Here is a 25,024-nt window from a genome sequence, read left to right as displayed (position 1 = left end):
GGGGCTGCGAGCCTGCCTGTCCCGCCCCATCCCTTGCGTCCCCCCTACTTGGGCGATGGGTGCGGGCAAGTGGCCACTGCCAGCAGGCTTGGGGGCCGGGCATCCCCCATGGAGACCCTGCAGCATGGGGCCGCATCCAGCCTGGGCAGTGGGATGGAGATGAGTGCTACGGGGGCTGCTCTCCGCACACCCCATTCCCAGCCCCAACGCCCCCCCGGGGCACAAACCCAGCCCAAGCCCGTGGGAACGGGCCGGATCCTGCCCTGGCACTGGGCAAGGCGCCACAGGAGCCAGCCCATCCTCACAGCACGGGGAGACGGGGCTGGAGGGAGCCTCCAGCCTTTTGTCTCCGGCAGAGGAATTAATTATTTTGTTCTCTCATTACGCTGGAATAAAACCCATTTTAGAGTAGCATAAATTTTGGTGCCTGAAACCACTTTTTTTTTTTTTTTTTTTTTAACTTCCTGGGAAACATTTCTCTCCTTCCCTCGCCCTTTTCCAAATCATCTCTGTCTAATTGCGCAGCCATCGGCATTTCAGATGAACCGCAAGATGGAGGGGGATCGACCAGGGTGCTGCTTGGGGCATGGATCCGGCCCCGGATGGGGTCAAGACTGAAGAGGGGACCCCGAGGTCGGCCCCAGACCCCGCAGCCCCGCACGAAACCAGCGCTGGCAGCACGGCAGCGGCACCCCCGAGAGCGGCCGGCCGCCTCCTCCCGCCGCCGGGCGATGCTCAATTGTTTGGAACATGAACTGGAAATTAATACATACGGTTAACGTCCCCCCGGCACCCCCACCCCTCCCCAGCGCCGCGCGCCTCGTTAATTGAACGGCACCAAGCAAATGAGGTCAGAGCTCACTTAAGCCAGCCAAGGACACAGAAACACACCGACAGCGAGACACAGGCCCGTCTACCTAGTGATGCTTAGCATTCCTGCCAGGAACCGCTCATTAAAAACCTAAAAGACGGCTTTAAGCATCCCATTAGAGGCTCTCGAGGCCTGTAGCAGAGGCTGGTGGTTAGAGGCCGGGTGCGGGCGGCGGGGATCGGAGCAGATCGGAGCACACCGGGGGCACGCGGCGCATCCATCACCAGCAGCTCAGGACCGCGGCGCTTTGGGGGGCAGCGGGCTGGGGCCCCCCAACTGTGCCCGGAGACAGGGAAGGGAGGCTGCGGGCAGCCTGGCCACATCCTCATCCCCCCACCCCATCGCATCCCTCGTGCCCTGCTCTCTCTTTGGGTGCCAGGGCCTCAGGAGCAACTCCCACGCCGTGCCTCAGTTTCCCCAAATCCATCAGGGCAGCACAGCACCACGCACGCTGAATGCCCATTTTCAGGGCATCCCCAGGGGTGCTCTCAGCCCCATTTCAGGCACCATTTCCCATGTCCCTGCCTGCACTCCTGCTGACCCCCACCCTGTCCCCCCCCGCCAACCCCAGGTGCCAGGGCAGAGCCCCCCGCACCTCCCGCAGCCAGCTCGGGCTCCCCACCTTCACCTCCTCAAACAAAGGAAGCATTTCCTCCACCCCACCTCGTCCTCCCACTCCTCCGCTTCCTCTTTGGTTCCTTTTTCTCTTTTTATTTTTTTCCCCTCAAAAAATGAGTTGTCTTCCCACAGATGTGACTAAAAGCACTCTGGAAATGTCAGCCACGGCTGGAAAGGGACCCAGATAACATTTAGCTTTAGGTAAGAGAGTAGATTTTCTCTGCACTAATTCATATTTATAAGCTCTCCTGTTCCCAGGGAGAGCGCGGCACTGATAGCACTTGCTGATTGCTAGTGAGCAGTGCAGGGAATTGTTTTCATATCTGAGATTAAAGAGTGGTTTCTGCTCCCAGTGGCACCTGTGTATTTACGCTGGTCATTCTCAATTCATCCTTATAAGATTAAGACTGGAAATGGGAAATGGTTATAGAGTGCCGAGGCTGCGGAGAGGCCGGGGGACGCCGGTGGGGACTGGGCAGGTGCTTGGTGGCCCCCGATGCACAAAAAACCCCAACGGAGGCCCCGAGAGCCCGGCTCCATTGCAGGGGCCCCACAGCAGCTCCGGGGCTTCCCATGGGAGACGGCGTCCAGAGCCGGGACTGCAGCAGCGAGCACGGACACGGGCGGACAACGGATGCCAGAGCGCGCCAGGACGGACGCACGCCTGTGATAGATTAGGTGAAAGATTTATTTCTATTATTATTTTTCAGCACATCCCGGGGCTTGTGTCAGCTGATTAAAAGCAAACAAGTAAAGCCCTTCTTCGCCGTGGCAGATCAAGGATTTGGGAACTTTTGGAGCTTTAGTTGGCTTGCTTTTTGTTGTTTTGTGTTTTTTTGGTGTTTTTTTTTTTTTGGAAATCATGTTTGTGAACGGGCTGAGCAGCTCCAGAGAGAACTGCAGCATAAACATGGGGGGAAAAAAGGGAAAAAATATATACTGTGGTGGAGATTTTAGGGCCTGGAATTAGGGGAGGAAGGGGGGAAAAAAAAAGGGGGAGGAGGCGGAGGCGGCGGGAGGGGTGTGCGGGGTGGAAAGGGAAAAAGGCGAAAGGAGAAACAAGACAATGGCAGAAGGCACCCCGGGGACTTCCTGAGAGGTTTTAGAAATTCAAAATACGCCTTAGAGCCTCAAAGCTGTGTCAGTCACAGCCCCGGCGCAGGGATCACTAAGGCTGCGGCCAAACAATACCAGATTGTCTGAGGAAGGTGGGAAAATAGGGGGTCTCAGCGGCTCCCGCTCACACCAGCGGTTCCGCTAGTCAAGCACGCGTTCCACATGAATCAATTCTGGACAGTGCCTCGGCATAATCCCCTCCAGCCTCGCTATGACAACTTGAAGGAGAATTCGGCGGCTGAGTGACAGCAGACGGAGAACTGACAAGGCAGAGGCCACAGGACTTTCCTCCCCTTCCCCTTCCCCCTCCTCCTTTCGCCCTCTTTCCCCCCCTCTCTTTTCCCCCCTCCCCGGTAACTTTTTCGGTGACCGCTCGCTCGTGCGCGCTGCCGGCGGCACTTTGCTGCCCTCCTGCAGCTGCCCCCAAATCCTGACCCCAAATCCTGCCTCCTGGGGTCTCCCCAGCCCGGGGATGCTCTGGGGGGGGGGATAGGGGGGGTGTCCCATAAAGAAGTCCCCGGCTGCCCCCCTGCAGCCCAGCCCCAAGGGCAAGGGGGAGAGGGGAGGTTGGGCAGCAGGGAGGAGCTGAGCCTGAGCAGAGATTTCCCCCAAAGAGCCCAACGGGAACTTTTTGGGAAGGAGCAGGGGGACAGCAGCGTGCCCATGGCAGGCATGGGGTGGGGGAGGGGGCTGGGGGCTGCCTGGCTCCAGCTGGGATCCCCCAGCAGCATCGCCCCCTAACAGCTCTGGAGGAAGAGGAGGGCGCGAGGTGCCAGTGCCTCACCTGAGCATCCCGCACGTGGCCCGGGAGCACCAACAAAGGCCACACACCTTCCTCCATAGGGTGCTGCAGGGCCCCCTCCAGCCCTGCCCTTAATGCTTTAATAACCCTGGCTCGTTATCGGGGGGGCATGGTGGGAGGTGGGGCTCTTTTAATTAGTCCTTCGCAGCTGGCACCATCCACGTGTGCCTGCCTTCGAGGGGCTCTGACAGCCCCTGGGTCCTGGATGGGGATGGGGATGGGGATGGGGATGGGGATGGGGATGGGATGGGATGGGATGGGATGGGATGGGATGGGGAAGGCAGATCGCTGCCAGTTGTGCCAGGGATGTGATCACCAGAGCCGGACTGGTTTGGGGGAGCTCGGCTACAGATGGGACCTTGGGACAGTGAGCTGCTTTGAGGTCGTACTCAGAGACTTGAAGAGGCTTCTCCAGCCCTGCAGCGTTCAGATCCCATAATCACTTCCCTGCACGTGCTGCCACTTGCCCCTGCCCTCCTTGCCCAAGCAGGCCATCTGCCTCATTAGGTAACCCGCGTGTATTATTAATAATCATATCAAGAATAAAGAGTGGTTTTGTCGTCTCTGGATCCTGTTCCTTTCTTGGGCTCCCCTGTACCAGTTCCACATGCCTGCTCTGAGAGGCAAGAGGTATAAAGGAAACTAATTAAAAATTGCCAGTGTCTTATGTTGGAGCATTTGGGTGCGTTCAGTAGTGAAAGACAAGCGTCGTGTTGCAAGGAAATCAATTTTACAGTTACAGGAGCAGAATAAATCGAGGTGGTGCATTAAGGCAAGAGGACGGAAAGGGGCTCCAAGGATGCTGGTGCAGGGACACGGCCACTGTTGGGACAAGCCACCCTGGGGACACTGCTCCTCGTCGCACGTGGGGCTGGGGTGTGGGACGAGGAGGGTGGCGGGTCCCCTCGTGCCGTGGCTGTCCCCTGCTGGTGCTCCCGGCCCTGTCCCTGCAGCCCCTGCCCTGGCCGCCCTCCCCTGGCAGCAGGCTGAGCCCAGATCGCTGCGTTTTCACCCAAAGCAGCCCCGCACAGCAGGCTGAGCGCTGCACACCGTCCCGGCCAGCCTCACAGGAAAGCAAACGTTGGTCCCCAAAAGCCCCCGCTCGCGCTGCGAGCATCGCTCCCATTAGGGATTCATTATCCATCCCCGCCACACGACTCCCTCTCTGTCTTTTATTTATGTCTCCTCTCTCTCTGCGGGCATGCAGCTAAAATCTATTGGTTTCGCGCACAATTTTATTGTCTTTTTGGGGTCAGGGAAATGGTAAACAAGCCAATTATCCTTGACGGAGGGGGTGAAACGCTCGTCACCCCGCACAGCTATCTGCACCCAGCCGGTGGGTTTCGCCCAGCGCTCGAGGAAGTTCTCGGCTGCCTGGAGACGGGAGCGCGGCAGTCGTGGGGGCGGGCGGGCAAAAGCAAAATGACTTTTGTGCTAAACCACGCTGCTGGCAGGCAGGTAGCGGCTCCAGGTCCGGGGGGACCGTGCCAGGCCCCTTTTACCCCCCTGGGGTCTCTGCGCTGCTGGCGGAGCCGTCACCGGGACCCCCCCAGCCGGCTCCCCCGTCCGCCCCGCGCTGGCCACGCCGCCACCCCCCCCAGCTCTGCAGGATTTTCCTTTCTTCGCCCGTCACACCAGGACAGTTCCGATCCCTAATCCTCAAATTGTCCCTTGCCGGTTTTACATACAGCTCTAAGCTCCTCATAATAGATTTATTTCGGAAAAAAAAAAAAAAAAAAGAAAAAAGAAAAAAAATGGGAAGGAAATAAAAACCCCTCTGTGGGTTATTATAGGATATTTTTGTTTTAATTGAAAACTATTCTGAGCACGGCGGGCTGGATCCTCACTGGTGTAACCCAGCACCGCTCACGAGCATCCTGCAGCCTCCCTGAGCGGGAGCTCAGCACCCTGAGAACCGGCCAGGATTTGGGGGGACAGCAGCAGGAGCTGTGGCCGAGGGAGGCCTGGAGGGTGCTGAGCGAGAGGCGCAGCCTCTGCAGGGGCTGCTGGCGAGGCCGGCCGCTAATTGCGGTGATCACTTTTCTGCTGAGTGGCGGCCAGAGCCCGGCCGGCTCAGCCTGGATTGTCTCGTTGCTCTGCACCTGATTGAAAATCGATGCGGAAGAAAATTGAAAAATACATATTTGGGGTGACAGCGAGAGGGATGGAGGGCACCAGGTGAGGCCGGGGCCGTCGGCAGCTCGCTGCGCACACCCGGCGGGCAAATAAATCATCCCGGTATTGCCGCCGCACGCCGGGAGAAGTTCCCTGGAAAAGAGGAGCCAGAAGCAGAACGGGAGCCGGGATTGATCGGCTGATTATAAAAGGCAGGATGAGTGCTATCGAGCTTCGCTTTCCCTTCATTAGGATCCATGCCACTCATTTTCCTAATAACCCACCTTGAAAGCTTTTAAGCACTTACAGCCCTGCTGAAGGCAGGAGCGTTTGCTAAAGGGTCTGCTGCCTTTCCCCAATCATCTCCTGATTAAATCAGGGCTCTCCGGGCTCGCAGCCACTGCAGGATGCTCGCTGCCCCCCCCCTCGGCACCCCCTTGCCCTGGCTCTGCCCTGCAGAAACGCCTGCGTGGGGTCAGGGTCTGGTGGAAACGTGGGGGAGAAGCCGCTTCCTGCAGCTGTACAAAAGCTCCAGCGTGTTGGGGCCGTGGCTTTCCACAGCTGCTCCTCCTAGCCTCGTGGCTGTGCTTTGTCTTCCTCCTGCCTTGGTGCAGCGAGGAAGGGCAGAGGGCAGGCACAGGGGTGCTTCACAGCACTGCTGCTCCTGCAGTGTGCGTAATGCAACACGTGCATGCATCAGTGCGTGCTGCAACGTGTGTGTGTGTGTGCTGCAATGCGTGTGCGTGTTCTGCAACAGTGTGTGCATGCACGTTAAGAGCAGCCTGCAATACGTGCACACCTGTGCATGCTGCAATATGCGTGTGTGCGCACAGGGGATGATGGCACCAGCACCCACGTGCCACGAGGGGACCCAGGATGCCGTAGTGGGAAGCGCCGTGGGGTGCCTGGAGGTGGGGTGACACTGGGAGCCCCTCAGGGTGCCTGGCACGCCCCAGCCAGCAGCGGCTGCAGCGGCCCCAGCCCCAGGATGCTCCATGGTCCCGCCTGGCCAGGGCAGAGGGGAAAGGCTGTGTCATTAAACAAACTTAATTAAGTTGCTGAGATGGTTTCTTGGAGTTTGCTCATCCACATTTTTTTTGGTGAGAAGTTGCCTTGCAACTCTGCGGTCTGGGGAGAGAGGAGGTCTCTGGGTGAATTAGCATTTATATAGCTGTGCCTTGCATTTCAAAACCCCCTTTATCTCTATTAGCACCTAATAAAGACAGAGCTTTGCTCTAATTCATAATTATAGCACTGGATGGAAATATTTGTGTTTCTATTCCCTGGGACTTTGCCTCAAAACCCCTCAGCCAATCTGGAGCGAAACATCACCAGGCTCCCCTCTGCACCCTGCACCGGAGCCGTCCCAAAGCACGGGGACCACGACTGTTTGCACGAGGGCTCCGTTGCACGAGGGGCATTTGCACAAGGGCTCTGGGCTGAGCCCCCCATTACTGTTGCTCCTCAGCACCACAGGGGAGCTGGATTTGGCCAGAGCAGGTGGCAGCAGGGCCAGCACCCGCCACACCACTGCTACGGCTCTGCCTCTGCCGTGCAAAAAAAAAAAAACACAAAAAAACACACACACACCTCGTTGTGAATTCACGGCACTCCCCAGCACAAATGGGTTTAAACTACCTTAAGTGTTTCAGCAGGGAACTGGCGCTGGCGGTGTAACACCGTATTACCGCAGCATTAGGAGTGAAGTATTGATCCTAATCCCCTGGTTCAAAAATAGGATTATCAGAAGGGGAGGGGAGGCAGGGGGCGGCTGGGGAGGATGCCCTGTCCCCATCCCCATCTCCCCCTGTCCCCCTGTCCCCATCCCCTGGTCCCTGTGTGGAGGAAGGTGCCGGTGTGCTGCGGGGTCCTGCCCGGCTGCGTCCCCTGGGGCTGGCACCTGCCTCCAAAGGGCCCAAGAAGGGGCTGGAGTGGGGTTTGGGTAGGTGCAGGCCATGGCAGGGGGAATTTCTCCTCCTGCAACCAGCCCTGCGTCCCCTCGTGGCGGTGCCCATGGCACTGGCCGCTCCGTTTGGCTGTCTCCAGACGCACGTTTCCATTATGCGGCCTCTGCAAAGCCATCTCCCCCGATCGATACCGGCACCTTCATCCCCCATTGATTGATTGACCGGTAGAGCCCAGGCGCTCCAGGCTCTCCGGAGCTCTCCCAGGCCCAGGGGAGCTTTGCTGGATTCCTGCTGCCGTGGCCCCTCATGGCTCTGCCTTTCCCGTGGCTGCCCCGTGGAGGGGAGCAGGCTCCCGGCGAGGCCGGCAGCGCCAGCACGGGGCCAAGCGGGGCCGGGGCTGCCCCAGGAGCTGCCCCCCGGGGTCCCAGCCGATGGCATCGGGCACTGGGGTGTGTGTGGGGGACAGGGGTTCACCCAGCTCTGCCGCTGTGCATCATAGCGCATGCAGCACCGGGCTGGGCAGCTGCATTTATTGTGGATTAAGGCACACGGTGGAGGCTGCGTGGATTTGGGCTCCTCCGTGCCAGGAAATCGGGAAGGGGGGCTGCGAAGGCGGCTGCATCTGGCACCTCGCTCGGCCCAGCCCCGTGGCTTTGTCCCTCGTCCCAGCAGCAGCCCCTGCCCGCCGGCTCCCAGCACCGCTCACGTTTCCCTCCTAATCTCCTCTTTTTCCTTCTTAATCCCCTCTCTCCTCCCGGGCTGGTTCTCCCTCTCCTCTCTCTCCTCCTCTTCTCCCTTCCCTCTCTTCCCGCCTGCCCCCCTCCCTGCAAGCCAAATTACCCTTAATGATATGCTGAAGGCCATGACACCCATGTTGTCTCTTTGTCATCCTTCTCGCAGTGCAGTGTGAAAAGATAATACAAAATGCGGCACTTATCTACAATTGAGAGCCAAGACAACTTGCTAATCCCTTAATAACGCGCCGGCGAGGGCCTCATTGGCTGGCGGCGCGCGGGGCTCCCGCGGCTGCATGCAAAATCGCCGCCGCCGCTGCCAAGGTCTGGGCTGCGCGCCGTGCACTGTGCACCGTGCACCATACGTGCCATCAGCCGGGGCGCAGCTGCCCCACGGGAACCGGGCTGCTCCGGGCCGCAGCCGGCAGCCAAATGAGCCCAAAGCGAGGAGCGGGAGCGGCGGGGAGATGGGGAGCATCCAGCGGAGGTGTGGGGGAGAAAGGAGAGGGCCCAAGGTTAAAAGGGACATATCCCTGCGGGACGCATCCTGACTCTGCTGGTGCTTGTGTGAAACTCCATCCCTGATGGTTGCAGTCAGCCTGGCCCTGCTGCCAAGGGAGCAGGGCATGGTCTTGCTTGTTTTGTGCTGAGGTGCTGCACTGGGTACCATGGAGGGTTTTGCAGATTGTGTTCATCCTTTTGGGGGACCGGCCAGTGCTGGGGGATGAGCATGGCTGCACCTGAGTGTCATGGCCTGGGAGCATCACTGCACCTGCAGCATTGCTGCACCAGAGCATCACTGCGCCCAGGGCACCTTTACACCCACAGCACCGCTGCACCCAGAGCACTGCTGCACCCAGGAGCGGGGATGCCAGGGTGCAGCGATCCCGGGGCGCAGCAATCCCGGTGTCCCTCTGCCCCGCGCTCTGTGATGGACAGAAATTGCCACTTAATTTCCGGCTTCCTTTCCCCTTCCCCACCCCCGCTGTGATTTACTTCTCCCCGGAGAAGCCCAAAAGCTGTAAACACACTTTTATTTGTCAGTTGTATCCCTGCAGCCGGCAAGGCTGTTGAAAAGGTAATATATGATTTCAGTCCTCTTTGCTTGATGATGTCGGGATTAGGAGCCCTACATATTTTATAGAAACCTCTACATGATCTTCCTTTATAAATCATTTAAATAGGAGTGTCTTTTCTTGGTGTGTGATATAAAATATTTACTGGAGTGGATGAAGGCTATTCATCCGTGTTTACCCTCCTGCTTACCAGACCGGCTACATTTACAAACAGCTCAGCCTGGCGCAGCCCTTCGCTGCCGCCTGCAAGGACCTGGTTAAACGCAGGGCCCGCGTGCTCCCAGTCCTGGGTGCACTGCAAAAGTCAGCACAGGAGCCTGGGGGGGGCAATGTATCCCCCCCAGCTCTGCTTTGCTGCAAAAGGAATGGTTTTGGTGCAGCAGCTCAGCACACACTGGTCCAGGAGCTGAGTGCCAGGGTACCCGCAGTCACATCGCCCTCTGCACGGCCGGCTCCTGCCTGCAAAAACTGGGCTGTGCCCGCGGCTCCCGGCCCCGCAGCGTCCTCCTGAGCGAGCGAGGCGCTTCCCCGGCCATTAGCATTCATTGCAATTCTTTTCATTTGTTACCTGGCAGGGAAATGAAAACACGTTGTTCCCCCCAGCGGGGTGTTCCCCATGGCGAGCCCCAACTTTTCAATCATTTCTTGGCACCACCGTGGCAGAGAGCGGCCCCCCCCGTCCCCCAGGCAGGAGACATTGCTATTAAAAGGCTCGCCCAGGGGCATGTATTTTACATAAGACGCCGTGTACATGCTGTGCAACATTCAGGAGGATCATGCTGGAGCAATTGGTCCGGATATAATGCCGGTTACCTTGCGAGATAGGAGCGCGCAGAGGGGAGCGGATGCTCGCGCCGTGCCACAGGGAAGCGACCCCCCCCCCGCAGGCCCTTGGTGCTCGGAGGGGGCAGAATCACAGCCGACAGTGGGATGGGGACAAAGGGGCAGGAGGGTCCCAACTGCTGTCCCCTGGGGTGGCATTGCCGCTGTCCCCTGCCCGCAAGGTGCGAGAGCTCCCCTCCCTGCTCGCGATGCCGGGGCAGGGGAATTAACAGCTCAAGAACCGAACTAAATGTCTAGCGGCCTGAAAAGTTTCATTTCCTGCTAGCAAGGGCCCTGCAGAACGGCATGTAAAGGAGGCTGTGCTATCTGTACACAATTACACACCCGGCTGGCTTATTTCATGGAAATCAATGGCCGCAGAGGGACAGCCCGTCGGGGGCTCTGCAGTGCAGCGCGCCGGCGGCCCCCCCGATGCGTGCCGTGTCCTCGCCGCGCCGCTGTGCATCGCCCCCATGCCCAGCACAGCCCCGCATACAGATCAGCCGGGGATCAAAGGTGCTGGTGCTGCCTGGTGAGCAGGGACAGGAGCAGGCAGTTGTTATTTCCTCCAACCTGCATGCTGCTGCTACATCCCGGCAAACTCGCCGCTTCCCTCTCCCGTGCTATTTTCATAAATCATCCCCCCGAGCTGGTGTTTTCCTGGGTGCCCGGCAGCCGGCAGCTTGTTACACGGACGTTTCTGGTTTTATCACTTGTACCTATCAAGAGATAAGGCTGGGGAGAGGAGCGGAGGGAGGGGAGGCAGGGAATAAAGTGCAGATGTGACAGGCAGGTTACAGAAAACAAGGAGTGGGGACATGGCAGGGCCCGGGAGGTGCTGGTGAGTGCAGGGCACTGCGGGTCACCGCGGTCCCCTGCTCGGGATGGGACCGGGGGACACCGAGGTGAGCCCCACAGTCCTGCCGCAGCTGGGAGCTCGTAGCCTGGAGGGGACGCGTGACACGTTTTGGTGGGGAATTAAAACACCGGAAAGGCTGGGGAATCACGCAGTGCCTGCAGTTATTTTTAGCTGGGGTGCTCCCGGCGCAGGGCTCGCAGGAGCTGGAAGCCTCTGCCTCGAGCAGCCCCGGGGGAGCGCTCAGCCCCGGTCAGCCTCGGGCCGTGAGCGTTCCCCTCCAGGCACGGGGCCGGCCCTCGGTGGCGTAAATCAGGGAAACCCCACGGCATGGCACAGCAGGGCCAGGCGCTGCCCCAGAGGAGGCTCCAGCCTCCAGCTGTATTTCACCTTCAGGCTGTTAGAGCTGGAGCAAGGAGAGAAGGAAAGGGAGAGGCTCTAGAAGCAGCATGGTGCTGGCCGGATCCTGATCCCCACCGAGGTGTAAGTCTGGCCGATAACACAGGTGCAAGGGGGGGCACCCCCAGATCCCACACCACCTGTGGCTGTAACCCATCTGCACCTCACACCTTTATGGGATTAAAAGAAAAAGAAAGATCATTAATGCTGAAATGTTGAGATTCAGCTGCCTGCCTCGGAGAGGTGCATGCGGTGAGCCCAGCAGGTGCTGGCCCCGCAGTGCTGCCATGGGGTCCTGAGCCGGAGTCGCTGGGGATTGAAGGCACCTGGGGAAAGAGGAGCTGGGGACCGGCTTCGTCCCCACACGCTTCCCTCGTCCCTCTCCGGCACCTGGAGGAGAACACGGCCCCGGCCCCCTGTGGGCACACCAAGCGCTGTGGTCCTGATTAATTGGCACAGCCACATCCCAGAGTAAATCATCCCTCACCGCGGCGTGGAGGCGAGGTCGCGCATCTGTCAGCCTGGAAACCCGAGCAGGAAGCCTCAGGGCTGCAGAGCTGGAAAGGGGCTGGAAAAGCCTGGAGGGGTCTGAGCAGCGCCCGGGGCAGCGAGGAGCTCACTGCTCCCTGCAGGAAGGCAGCCCCAAAGGGGCCCAAAGCCACGCTTCGAGCTGGGGATTTTGCTCACACAAGCATGGGACGTGCTGCTCCAGGGCTGCAGGACAGGGGTGGCACCACCCTGCGTGCCACCGCCAGCCGGTCCCTGCCCGCAGCTTCAATTACGAGAGCGGCAACGAAGTAAAATTGGTGCTAGAGGAGCCTCAGGCCCGTAAAAAAACCCATTTCAGACACCACCAGCCATACGTGACACTCGGGGGGGGGGGGGGAGCTCTTGCAGCTGAGTGCGGGGGCTGCCACCCCCCTGGCCAGCATCGATCCTGCACAACAAAGCCAAGTCCTCGCTGCTGGCCGGGACACTGCGCTCCAGCCTGCTCCGACGGGGCTCAGCCCAGCGCTGCCACCAGAGCCTCTGCCCCATCCTAACCCTGCTGGGCTCCAAGCACTGCCCGGGCTCCAGCTAACCCAGGCTGCACCCAGGAACAAGGCTATTTTGGGGTCCTGGGGGTGAAACCAGGTGGGATCAGCCCTGGGGCTGCAGGGACCTGCACCGGGTTGGGAGACCCAGCTGGGGTGCAGAGCGGCCCCCCGAGAAGCCCCACCATGAGCAGGCACGCGGGGGCCGTGTCCGTTCCCTTCCCACACGTTGCCACGGCTAGCACGGAGAGGAGATTTAAGACGTGTTTCATTTCTGCAGGTCAGCGTGCGGAGGAATTCTTTGTTTCCCAATAGTGCCAGACACTTCAAATAAGGAAAGAGAAACACGAAAACAGGGTCTGGTTCTTAACAGCCCATCTGCTTCAGCTGGTTATTCCCCACCTGGCGTGTAGCAGCCTCCAGCTTTTAAGGACGCAGCAGCTTCCCCACACAGCTCCGACGCCTCGCGAGAGGCAGCGATGCTCGGGAAGGGGATGCGAGGCTGGGACCTGGGAGAGCAGAGAGAAGGAGCTCCCAGGTCCTACAGATGGGCAAAGCCACCACATCCCCACCAGCCAAGTCACTCACCTTGTGTGTCCCCGCTCCCTTTTGCCCAAGAGACCCCAGACCCTTGGGGGACCCAACAGGGATGGTACTGGGGGTCTCCAACTGCCTGCAGAGCACTCACTGCCCCAAATCCAGGATGAGGGCCCCGTTGTGGGCATCAGAGCCAGCCCCCAACTCCAGCCCCAGGCTCTCAGCCACCCACCAGCCCCACAGGGCCGTGACCCATCCATGGCCCTGGGTTAAATATAACCCAAACTAGGCTGGTGGCCAGCGCTCACGAGGCTGCCTGGAGCAGGATGCTGGGGGCTCTCCATCACTGTGGGTCCTTAAATCAAAGCTCGATACCACTGCCAAAGAGACAGGCGGGCTGATCAAAATGAGCCCTTTCAGGCCTTAAAAATCCATGACTCCATTAATTAATTACTAACGATGATCCGTCTCAGCCTTGCGCCTGCCAGCTTGCTATTTTTAACTCTGTATTTCCAACCCCACGTGTTAAAAAAATCATGAGTCAGGCCTCAAAAAAAAAACTTATGGTGTTGGGCTGAAAACCTCCCTTTTTCCCCATGTCCCTGCCGGGCTCTTTCTCCACCACTTTGCGGTTTCCCTGCCTGGCGCAGGGTTTGCCAGGGCGAGGAGAGGAGCGGCGCGGGCCTCGCATCCCCGTCGGTCGGTGCTGGTGTCGCTCCCCGCGCCTGGCACACAGATGGCCCTTATTAAAAAGCAAAATGAGTCTTTCACCCTCTTGTGGCAAACTTCAGAGCCTCGGATCAGCTGCACGAGCCTGAATTAATTAACAGTGGATTGTTCCTATTCTGCTAATTATGCTGAAATATGCATTAAACGCTGGAAATTAACATGGGCCGCACAAAAAAGTTATTTAGGGCTGCGACAAACAAGCGTGGGCGGGCACCCGGTGCAAGCACTGCTCTGCCAGGGGAGGTGGCTCACGGTGGGAGCTGTCATGGGGTTAGGAAAATGCCCCCGAGGACGCGTGTGATGCCCCTCGGAGCACCCTGCCCCAGGTTTGGTGGCCCCTGGGGACATCGCCAGGCACTGGCCCAATGCAGCACAAGGGGAAACTGAGGCAGCAGCGGGCGAGCACCTGGGGAGACGCCGGAGCGCCACGTCCCAGCCTGCAGCGCCCACCCACTGGGCTGCATTGCCTCCAATCATTAAGTACTATCAACAATCGCATATTAATTAATTTAATATCCATTATTATTCATTAACACAGTAATTAAATCCTTCCCGTAATTAACGCACCACCCAGCAGAGCGGTCTGGCGGCACAGCCCCCTTGCACCGGTGGAGAGGGCGGCGCGGGGACCGGGGAAGGAGCCGAGCGCGGCCGCCCCGCTGCACCCCAGTGCCTCCCGGTGCTGCTGGTGGCCGGACCGGTGGTGCATTTTGTATCGGAGCCCAGCGGCGGCGGGAGGGAAAGGCACTTCTCGAAAGCAAGGGCCCCACATGACATTTATTTTTATTTTATTATAAAAAAATACAGAATCCAAATTAGGTGGTGATCCGGTTACCATCAGCACGACGTCGAGGACGAAAGCGGCGTGGCTAAGGACGAAGCTAGGCGGGACGGAGACCAACACGCAAAACCAGCGCCGACAACGGGCTGCTCCCAAGGGGAAAACCGACCCAAGCAACCCCCCCCCAGCCCTCACCCAACCCTCGCCTCTGCTCAGAGCTCCCTGCAAGTGTTGCTGCCTCACTTTGCTTTTAACTCTCTCACAGTCGCTGTACACAATATAGATATTTATATATATAATCTATATATATATAAAACACAGACCGAAGGCCAGGTTTTGCCGTCGCCACTCCCCTGCGAGCCCGGCGGTGCTGGAGCGGTGCCTGGGCACGGCCCCCGGCCCCCCCTCACCCCCGGGGTACCGGTGCCAGGAGAACCACGATGCTTTCGCTCACCTTCGAGAACCACGACCTGGTCAAGACACAGGGGGACGGGGGGGACGGGGGGGGGCAACAGGATGGGGGGGGGCGGTGGCGGGGAATGTGTTTTTTTTTTATCGTCGTTTTGTAATTTTATTCTTTTTTTTTTTTTTTTGGATGGTTGAGATGAGCTTATTGCGAGATTTCAGCGTCCTAGTCTAAAAAATAAAAATAATCAAATAAAAATAAAATAAACCCTTCCATAAAATTCATTCTCAACAATACATAAAAAAACGCTCACAGTATAGCGCCTGCCGGCTGTATTTACAGAGCGGAGCGGCCCCCGGGCCCCCGCGGAGAAAAGAGACGGGGCTGGAAAAGGTCCGTGGAAAGGGCTCGGCGCGGGCAGAGCCGGCGTCCCGGGGCCACCGCCCCCGGCGTGAGCCCCCCGGGGGGGGGGGGACACAGTCCTGGATTTAAGGCGAGGAGGGGCCGGGCCCCTCTCTGGTTCATCTCTCACCCCCTGCGCTTCGGGGCCGATGGGGTTTTTCCATGGTTTCCTTTTGGATGCGAAGAAAGAAGAGGAGAAGAAGCCAAAGCCCGGCGCAGCCGTGGCCCCGGTGCCAGCCCCGTGCGGAGCGGGGGGGACAATCATAGGGGGGGCCCCATCCGCCCCCCACGGCCGATGCTGGGGACGAGCCCGTGGGGCCATGAGCAGCTGGGAGGCGGCGAGGAGGATGGGGTGCAGACCCAAAAAGCTGCTCCATCCTGGCGGTGGGGGGGAATCCAGCCCCCGGGGGGGCACAGGCTTGGGCTGACACAGAGGGAATGCAGCACCAGGGGGGGCAGCGGTCGGCCCTACTCCAGCCCCAGATCCAGCTGAGCACCTGGGGGGGCTCCTGGTGCCATCCAGAACCCCCAGGGCTCCCCGTGGGTGCTGCCACTTCGCTGCTGGCGGAGCCGCCCCGTGGGGATGGAAGTGACATCCACAGTGCGAGCCATGGGGAGGGGTCACCCCAGGGGTCTCGTAGCTCGGGGACCCCCCCAGAAGCCTCGTGTCCGTCCGGGTCCCCCATCCCCGTGCGCTGCGACGTCCTGCTGCAAGAGGGGCGGCCAGGCTGGGAAGGAGTCCATGCCATCGGCACCGTGGCGGTGTCCATCTCGCCGGGCGAAGGCAGTGTGCCATGCCGCAGCCATCACGGCCCCAGAGAGGGGCTCAGCGCCCAGCGCCCCCCCCGTGCGGTTCAGTCTGACACAGGGAAGCCTGGACTGAAAACGGAGCCAACAAAAATAAAAATCTTTTAAAAAAAAAAATCGAAAATAATCAAAAATCAGGACTCTATATTTGGTCTAGAAATGTAAAAAGCAACATCCTACGGGGGAGCCGGAGCCGAGCGAGCTGCAGGGAAGGGAGCCCTCGAGGTGCGCGGGCAGGATCCGTCCCGGTTCCACCGCCGCTGGTGCGGGACTGCTCCCCCGGCGCGCTGCACTGGTGCGGGGGGCTCCGGGGGGCTCCTGGCCGGCAGCACAGCCCCGCTCCGTCCCGCACCTCGCCCCGCGGCGCTAGGAGGCCAGCAGCGTCCAGAAGACCGGCACCACCACGAGCGCGGCGTGCGGCACCCTGAGGCTGCAGCACGAGTTGTTGCTGGTGAAGATGGGCTCCGGGGACTCGTAGAGGGAATCGTCTGCGGGAGGGAGGAGAAGGGAGGCATGAGACGGCTGAGCCCACCCCGGGGCACGGCGGGCAAGGGGAGGGGGTGATGCTCAGCACCCCACTGGGTTTGGGGACCCCAGGGTGGCGTCAGGCAGCGCCTGGGCCCCGTCCCCTGCCCAGCCTCCCCGACTGCTTGGATGCCAGCAGGGCTGGATCCGGCCCAGCTGCGTGACACCAGCCCAGCAATCCGGCACCGCGCCGGGTGGCAAAGCGGCGCGTGGCCAGAAATAAGTTAAATTATGGCTAACGCTGTTAGCGCACTCCCCGGGCTCTGCTCTCTCGTGTTTATCACCGGATTAAGGATTTTTTACAGACCCAGAGCCAGGAAAAGCAGTGCCTGCCCCTGCCCCATCCTCCTGCCCCCATCCTGCAGGGTCCTCACGTGGGGTCACCCAGGACCCGTCTCACCCAGAGCCGGGTGCTTGCAGATGCAAAGGTCCCAGGGTCCAGAGTGGATTCCCCGGGGGCCCCGTGTTTCCCCCTCCCCGAGCAGTGCCTGTGCCACGGCTGCACAAAGGCAGCCCTTCTCTGCAAGGCACCCGCATAATAAAATCCCAATATTATTAAAATACTAAAAAAAATTATATCAGGAGAGATTTTTTCCCCCATTATGCCCTAGTCCTGAACAAAACAGAATGATTTTTTACAGATGGTTTCATTATATTGGGTTTTATTTTAAAGCCATGCAAATAAAAAAAAAAGAAAGACATCCTTTTAAATGGTGACATTTCGCAGGCACTCAGCCCTTCCCCAGGGAGAGCTGCTGCCATTTGCTAATTACACGTTAACAGGAGAAGAAAATTATTAATTTGTTTTTTTAAATGGCTGAGTTATTTGATTCTGAAAAGTAGCCACTGTGCAGAGATTATTATTTTTTTTTTCCCCTTTCTGAAACCCAGCGGCAGGCGGCAGCCGCCCAGGCGAGGCGCTCGCCCTGCGCCAGCCGTGGCTCCGGGCACGGACCCTACAGAGGAGCTTTTTGGGCAGGATGGGGGCACCCCCAAGCCCCAGGACACCAGCAGGGTTTGCCCCCCCCGGTGCTCGCAGCCTCCTGCACCTCGGTGACACACAAGCACCACCCTGGGGACACCGGGGGTCACCCGGGACCTGGCGTGCCGTGGGGATTGGATGCAACCGCAGCACTTGGCACAAGGTCTGCGTTTTCCCAAAGCTCAGGGGCTCCTGCCCCAAACCTCCCCCCCCTCTAAAGCCATATTTATGCAGCCAAGTCCCACAGAAACCAGAGGTCCCCCCTCACCCACCAGTGGCTGAAAGCAGCAACCCCCCGGGGGCCAGCAGCCCACCCCGCAGGGCACCTGTGCCCCACAGCCCCCACCCCACGGCCCCGTGGCGCTCACTTACTCGTCGGCCGAACGTAAACCTTCAGCTTGAGGCAGGGCCTGTCCACCATGTTCGGGGGAGAAGCAGCTGCGGAGAAGCACGAAGGGGAGAGAGAAGCAGCCCCATTAGCAAGGCATCAGCTCGGACCCCACAGCCCCCAGTGGGGATGAGCAGAGCCCCCTCGGGGCAGGGACCCCCTCAGGGCAGGGACCTTTTATAGTGGGAGGGCTGGGGCTGGCCCTGCCCTGCTCCAGGGCAGCCCAGTGAAGGGCCTTTACTGGTCCCAGTGCAGCTGGCAGCGATCAGCAGCAAATATTCGGGCTGCCTCCAGCAGCTCCGTGGGCTCTCGGCTAACACGTGGGATTAAACGCCTTGCAGAACACGAGGGCAGGGATGGGAAGAGCGGAGGAAGGGGCGAGGGTTCGGTGTCGGTGTCACCATCACCACTGGGGAAGCCCCGGGTTTCACGGTGGCACCCCGGGGTGCTGGCGGCGATGCTCTGCCTGCACCCACAGCCCCAAGCCCCCGGGATGGGGACAGGGAAGGGAATGGGGACAGGGCTCCACGTCTGCAATGCCCAGCCCCACGGCATGGGGCGATTCTGGCTGATGTGTGCCACAGGAGCCCCTTGCCCAAAGCCTGATCCTCGCTGGTGGCTCTCCGGTGGCCTCTGTCCTGTCCCCCGTGCCACCAAGGAGGGCGAGAGCAAGAGCAGGTCTGCGTGGCTCTCCCTCGCAGGCAAAATGAGGCTAAAGGCAGAGCAAAACTAATATTCCATGGGAGAGACAAAGGGAGTAACTGCAGTAATTATCTTGGTGAAAGTCCCCCCGCAATATTAGAAAATGTGATTTTTATATATGTGTTTTTATAGGAATTTAATTTTCTTTCTTTTTTTTTTTTTTGAATTAAAGAAGGGAAGAGCGCATTACCCTCAATAAAGTTTAATTTGAGCTGGAAGAAGGGGGAATTGGGATGTGGCTCGTGCAAGAGCCGGCAGCAAGAGGCCACCCTGCCTGGCACGCGCGGCTCCGGGCCACCAGCACCCCTTCCCCGCCAGCTGTCGGGGGGGACACGGCAGGCTCTGGGGACCCCAGAATGAGCAGCGACACCGGGACTACGTCCCCAGTGATGGAGCAGGGTCCGGGCAGCGGGTGCCGGAGCACCCATTACTTCTTATCCCCTCCTTTTCCTCCCTCGTGCAGCGCCCTGTTAGGGAACACGACTGCCGAAATTCGGGAAGGTCACGGCGCAGGTGCCTGGCACTGTGCACGGAGCCTGTGGTGCCCATCCCCGTCCCCAGGGCCAGCGCACGACCTTGGCCCAGCGCGGGAGCGCGGCCCCGTCCCCGTGCCCGCGAGGTTAATGGCATTCCAATCCGCGGGCGCGAGGAGGAGGTAATTTCTTTTCTTTCATGTCTGCTAAATACGGTTCCTCAAAGAGGCATAATTTCTAATGTTCCGCATGACATGAATCCTAACCGGTTTAGCAATGATCAGCTTCACCATTTACTCCTGTGTAATCTCTCCCTAACGACATTAAAAATAAAAAAAAAATAAAAAAATAAAATAAAACGGGGTGGGGGGGGGAAGAGAGAGTTGTAGCTGCCGTTATTTCACGAGTGACATTTTACAGGGGGAGAGAGCGAGGGGGGAAAATGGTAATTTAATATAGATAAAAGGAACAAATTAAGTGGGCTGAAAACAGATGCTTTAGGAAAAAGGGGGAGAAATAATAAGGGAGATAAGCAGGCCGGGCAGCTCCTGAGCGAGGAGAGAGGCGTCCCTGCCTCCCTGTAACACCAGCGGGTGCTCGGGGGTCACTGTTTCTAATTTATTTTTACTTTTTTACCCTTTATTGATCACAAGGCTCCCAGCGCCCGATCCGAGCCCATTAGCTTATTTTCCCAAGGCTGGAGCAGCTCTCTTCCTCATCCTCCTCCTCCTCCTCTTTCTCCTCCTCCTCTACCGCCACCTCAGAGCCTGGCAGCTCCGGGAATTAAAAAGGGGCCCAATCCTGCCACGTGCCCAGGTTTGGGGGCTTTGTAGCGTTTTGGACAGCCAGTGTGGCCGCTGCTCCCCTTCGCTCAGGGGAACTGGGGCAGATTTGGGGGGCAGTGTTCAACCCCCCCGCCAGCCCCCCACTCACAGATGTAGTAGTACTCGTGGCCGGGCCGGAACTCGAAGCCCAGCGAGAAGGGGGTGAAGAGCTGGAACTTCTCGGAAAACTTGAGGGGCCCGTTGGGGGAGTCGGGGCGGTTGCACTCCCAGCGCTTGAAGCCCTTCTGCCGGTGGTCGCAGGACGCGTGCCCCTCATAGTTGACCATGTAGAGGACGTAGCGCTCCATGCGCTCGGCGGGCAGCGGCTCCTCGTAGTGCGGGCAGTAGATGTCCAGGTAGTCGTTGATGCTCACCTCCACCGTGTAGTCCCCGCGGTGGAACCTGCGGCACAGCTGGCGTCAGCACCCTGCACCCCCCCCCCCCCCCCAAGGGGCCTGATCCTGCCCAGCCCCGCACCCCCCCATCGCCCCAGCCTCCCCCCCCCAGGATCAACCTCAGGAGATTAAACCCGGCGCCTCGGTGTTGTGGGATTAATAAACGGGCGACACTCGGTACTGAGGAGCAAAAAAATCATTATTCACCGCGATAAGCATCAGCCCTTTTGGTATTAGTGCTGATGCGTGCCGCAATCCCGTTGTAATTTGCGTTTTTGGCACTGATTAACGGAGAGATTAAGGGATTAGCGGATCCGGGAGATGTCCCTGTGCACGGCGGCTCCCACCCCACAGCAGCACCCGGTCCCTGCCCCCAGCACCCTGGCCCCCCTCCAGCCCAACCCCGCACCCCCCCCAGGAGCCAACCTGGTGCTTCTCCTTTTTTCCCCCCCTTGTGATGACTTTTCTCTGCTAATTAACTTGAGGCTCCTGCAGCACCGCTCCCCCCAACACCACGACGTGTCCCGTATGTGTCCCACGTTGTGCCCCCCCCCCGCACCAATCCTGCCCGCAGCCACCCCCTGGTGCTCCCCGACACCGCCCGAGCACCCGGGCTGAGGCTGGCTCAAACTCATCACACGGATGTCCTGAATGCACCGACGACGCTGCACGCCCCAGCAGGGACAGAGGCAGCCCCCAAAGCACCACCGGTGCCCAAAAAGGCACCCCAAAAGCAGCAGGGGGGGCCAGGACGGGGGCTCAGGTCCTTGAGCCCTGCCGAAGGAGCCGGGCGGCGGCGCGGAGCCGCCATCCAGCTCATTACCTGCCTCATAAGCACTCTGATCACACAGGGACAGGCGCTAATTAAGGAGAAGGGCTTTGCTCGCTCTCCTTCCCTCTCCTTTTCCGAGTCGGTTGTGCCAACCCTGCCCCTGGCAAGGTAACATTTTAAAATGTAAAATTAATACAAAGGGCTGCGATTTACTGGGAAACAATTTCAAACACATACAAAACAATACAAAAAAATAAAAAGCTCTTCTCTCTTCCTTTTATTTTAAAAAAAATTATTTATTTTAATGATTGTTATTAAAGCCCAAGCTAAGGCGATTGTAACAGAAGGGCCCATGCTTATCAGGGGAATAATAATAATAATTATATTTTGGGGAAAAAAAAATCAACCAACTCCAAGGGCTTTTGCCGGACTGACAAATTGCTGAATTAAAGCTGATTAGCTGTGATAAATGGCATGGACGGGGCCGGGCGCTTCCAGGGCCAGGGGAGGGCTCTGCCTTTGTTGGGGGGGGAGCAGAGAGCAGCCCTGGCACGGTGCCCCCTCAGCCCCCGTCCCACCACCCCAGGGGGTCTCTTGGGTTGGGGACAAGCACGGGACACTGCAGGTGTGTGGGAGGGAGGGGGCAGCAGCAGTGCGACCCAGGCTCCCCAGCCTGATGGCCCCTGATGTCCCCGTCCCCACCGTCCCCCCCCAGCCATAAGTCTGCTCAGCCTGGCGCTTTTAGGGCCATAGGCATGAAGTCACACGTAAAGCTAAGGAAATAATATTTTATGGAGAGGGCGATGGAACGTGGGGAGAAGGTGGTGAGATGCAGGGACAGAGGGATGTGACATGGGGACAGGGCGATGGCACATGGGGACAGGCTGCCTGCACAGCTTGGGCTCTCCCTCCTTGGTGATGCTGCGCCCCGTCCCTGTCCCCGTCCCCACAGCTGTGGGTGGCAGACGTGCCACTGACGAGCAGGGCTCGGGGTGGCACAGGCAGCGACAGGCCCCTGGGGACCCTGCGGGGAGGCACGGGGGGTGCTGGGGCATGCTCCGGTGTGGGGACGGGGCTGGGGACAGGACGGGCAGGGCACGTCCCCATCCATCCCCACGCACCCCAGGCTCTGGGTGACTTTGTCTCGGACCCGTCCTGGCTTTTCATTGCCGGCAAAGTTTTATTGGTGCCTCCGATCCCCCCCCTGCTGCTTCCCCACCCCGTAAATCCCGGGCGCGCTCCCAGGCTGGGGTCTGCTCGCGGGAGCTCCCGCGGAGCCAGACACGGAGCGGCGCGCACGCACGGAGCCGTCTGTTAATTTGTTATCGTTTAAGTCATTCGGTCCGCGAAATGTCAACAGCATTTTAAAAACCCGCCACCTGGAAAGCACGCTGTCGCCCCGTGTAATACCCGCAGCAGGGCTGCCAGGCCGCGCTAATTAAAATGAGTGGGATTTGAACTGTCTAAACGAGGCACATCGCTAATTCGTCTGCTTCAAAATATATTAAAAAAAAAAACGCAGATCTCAGCTGGGCTGGGGACGGGCTGAGCCGGGCAGTTTCGGCACGTTCCCTGGCAAGCACCGCACTCCCTGGTGAGCTGTGTGCGCTTGGTCTGGCACCCGCTCGTGGTGCTGAGCTGCCAGGGTACGGTGCTGAGCTGCCATGGGCCGGCTGCGAGGTAAAATGTTAGAAAAAATAAAAATAAAGGTAAAATGGTGAAATGCTGCAGCCCGGTGGGACAGAATGCGATGGCTCCCCGGGGAGTTTTGGGGCACGGGCATCCCATCCGCACCGGGGCTGCTGAGGTCACGCCGAATGAAAACCTCCCCCGTGAGCGCATCCTGCCATAATCCTGGGAATTTTGGACATGGCATTCACCCAGCCCCTCTGCACAACGCGGGGACCCCGCGTCCCGCTGTGGCCAGAGCTGCGGGAAGCTGCACCACGTCCCCGTGCTCAGCACCCACCCGCACCAGGGGCTGGCACCGTCTGTGGGATCCGTGCCTCCAGAGCTGCTCGCATCCGGCACGGGCCCCGCACAATGTGTAGGATTTCACCGCTTACCGGGTGCCTGCGTTGGTGCTGGGGCCGTGGGGGCCCGGAGCTCGCCCAGCGCCCAAGGGTTAACGCGGGAGCCTCGCTTCTCCCTGACAGAGATGAATGGAGCGGCCTCGGCGCTCACCCCGGTGGGATGCTGCGCTTGACAATCGACTCCGGGCGGCTTTCAGCTCTGTCAGCTACCATTAGGGCTGGGATCCCGGCTAATTGGGTGCTTCATTAGGGGCATTCGTTACCGTTAGCGCTGCCTGACAGCCCGGCAGCTCTGCGGGGCAGGGGACGGGGCTGCCCCGGTCCCACAGCCCCCAGCCCGAGGGACCCTTCCCCAGGGGCTCCGTGCATGGGGGCGGCTGCGGGGGGCACCAGGGGAGTACCCGGGGTGCCCCAGCGCCCACCCAGTGCCACCCCCCTGCCCTCGCTCCCCACTTGCGTCCCCTGGCCGTTAATTGAGAACTTTCCCGGCCCTCACGTGCCTGCCCCTTTTGCATGACAAGAGCGGAAATCCATTGGAGTGAAATTGCCTGGAATAAAACATCGGGAACCAAGCGGCCCCGGTGCCCCCCGCCGGGTCCCCGCGCGGTGCTGGCCAGGGACAGGGCGGCACTGGGGGCTGTGGGGGCGCCTTCCCCAGGTTCTCCCTCTCAGACATTCACTGGGGAGGAGAAAAAGCCTTCCAAGAGCCAAGTCGATGACAAAGCTGCTTTTGGGAGACGTCACGCCAACCCTCGCTCTCTACTTTTCTTTTTTTAAGGCTTTTTCTGCAACCCGATGGAACCTGGGGGGGGCTGCGCCCCGGCCAAATCCTGCACCTGAGCCCAGTGACCCTGTGGCTGCCAGGGCCAAGTCCAGGGAGGGCTCTTCCAGGAGGCACCCCTGGCTCCCCCCAGCCCTGAAGTGCCACCCTGGGGTGAAGCCGGGGCTGGGCAGGGACCCGCAGGTCCCCTCCACGCACCGGCATGGCCATGCTGAGGATTTTGCTCCAGCAGGACCAGCCTCGTCCTGCCACGGCTCTCGGCACCCCACCTGCGAGCCATTTCTTCTGGCAGGGAGGTTGAATCCTTCCCGTCCCTATTTGCCGAGGCAGCACATGCGCTCTCTGGCTTGCTCTCATTTTTTTTTTTTTTTTTAATCTCATCTAAATTCACATCCTGGTGACCCTCGGAGGACGGTGGACGCGCCCCTCACTTGCCTGCCCCACAAAACCCTACAGAAGCGCCCAACGCAAAGCTTTGCCGCGGTTCAGCCGTGCCCAGCGGGCAGTGGTGCTGGGCACTGCAGCACCCAGACCCCGTCCTGAGCCCCCCCCGCAGCCCCTGCCTCAGTTTCCCCTCCAGGCAGCAGCAGCCCCCCCTAAAAGCCCCAAAGGAGCGCGGCAGCCTTGTGCACCGACAAAGGGCATTTGTCTCGTGGTCTGGTTACACCCTGCAAGCCCAGCCAGTGTCCCAAGGGTTAAATAATTCAGATTTTTCTTTCCCGAACAGCTTGAAAAGAGATATGATTGCGCTCACTGAAATACGTTGGGGGGGGGGGGGGAGATATTATGGATGGAAAAGAGCTATTTAAGCTGAAGAACAGTGTTGGCACATAAACAAATGGGTATAAACTGGCCATGAATAAATTGAGGCTGGAAATTAGAAGGTTTGCAACCATCAGAGGAGCAAGGGCCTGGAACGGGCTCCAGCAGCCGGGCGGGAGGCGACGCGGGGCTCGAGCACGGGGCTGGGGGGGCTGGCGCCAGGGGGCCCCAGCTCCCGGGGGTCCTATGGCCCCAGGGCAGCCGGTCACAGAAAATTCTCTATTCCACCTTCATCTGCTGAAATTCTCCGTCATTCAAATAGTCACAGCGTGATCAGGAGTAATAAGCCTCTTACAGAGCAAAATAAAGCCGAGC

At 59.4% G+C, this 25,024-nt stretch overlaps 1 protein-coding gene and 1 long non-coding RNA gene across 2 annotated transcripts in view; both read right to left on the bottom strand.

The window, feature by feature from the left end:
- Positions 1–10,119: 10,119 nt before the first annotated feature.
- LOC121060167 lies at positions 10,120–13,592 on the bottom strand. The gene is made up of 3 exons (XR_005814754.1): positions 13,196–13,592; positions 12,753–12,859; positions 10,120–11,486 (listed from the first exon to the last, which is right to left on the bottom strand). It is a non-coding gene; the product is annotated as an uncharacterized LOC121060167 (long non-coding RNA).
- Positions 13,593–16,118: 2,526 nt separating this feature from the next.
- EFNA2 (ephrin A2) overlaps positions 16,119–25,024 on the bottom strand; it is a 40,161-nt gene continuing 31,255 nt past the window's right edge. Inside the window, exons 2-4 of the mRNA XM_040537698.1 lie at positions 20,016–20,308; positions 17,892–17,957; positions 16,119–16,500 (exon numbers count right to left, since the gene is read on the bottom strand). Of these exons, the coding sequence (XP_040393632.1) occupies positions 16,379–16,500; positions 17,892–17,957; positions 20,016–20,308 (481 nt within the window). The 3' untranslated portion in view covers positions 16,119–16,378. The remainder of the gene's footprint in view (positions 16,501–17,891; positions 17,958–20,015; positions 20,309–25,024) is intronic.

The sequence above is a fragment of the Cygnus olor genome, chromosome 26, assembly GCF_009769625.2.
Source record: "Cygnus olor isolate bCygOlo1 chromosome 26, bCygOlo1.pri.v2, whole genome shotgun sequence".
In the NCBI taxonomy this organism is placed as follows: Eukaryota; Metazoa; Chordata; class Aves; order Anseriformes; family Anatidae; genus Cygnus; species Cygnus olor.
This window is presented reverse-complemented; position numbering and strand designations above follow the sequence as displayed.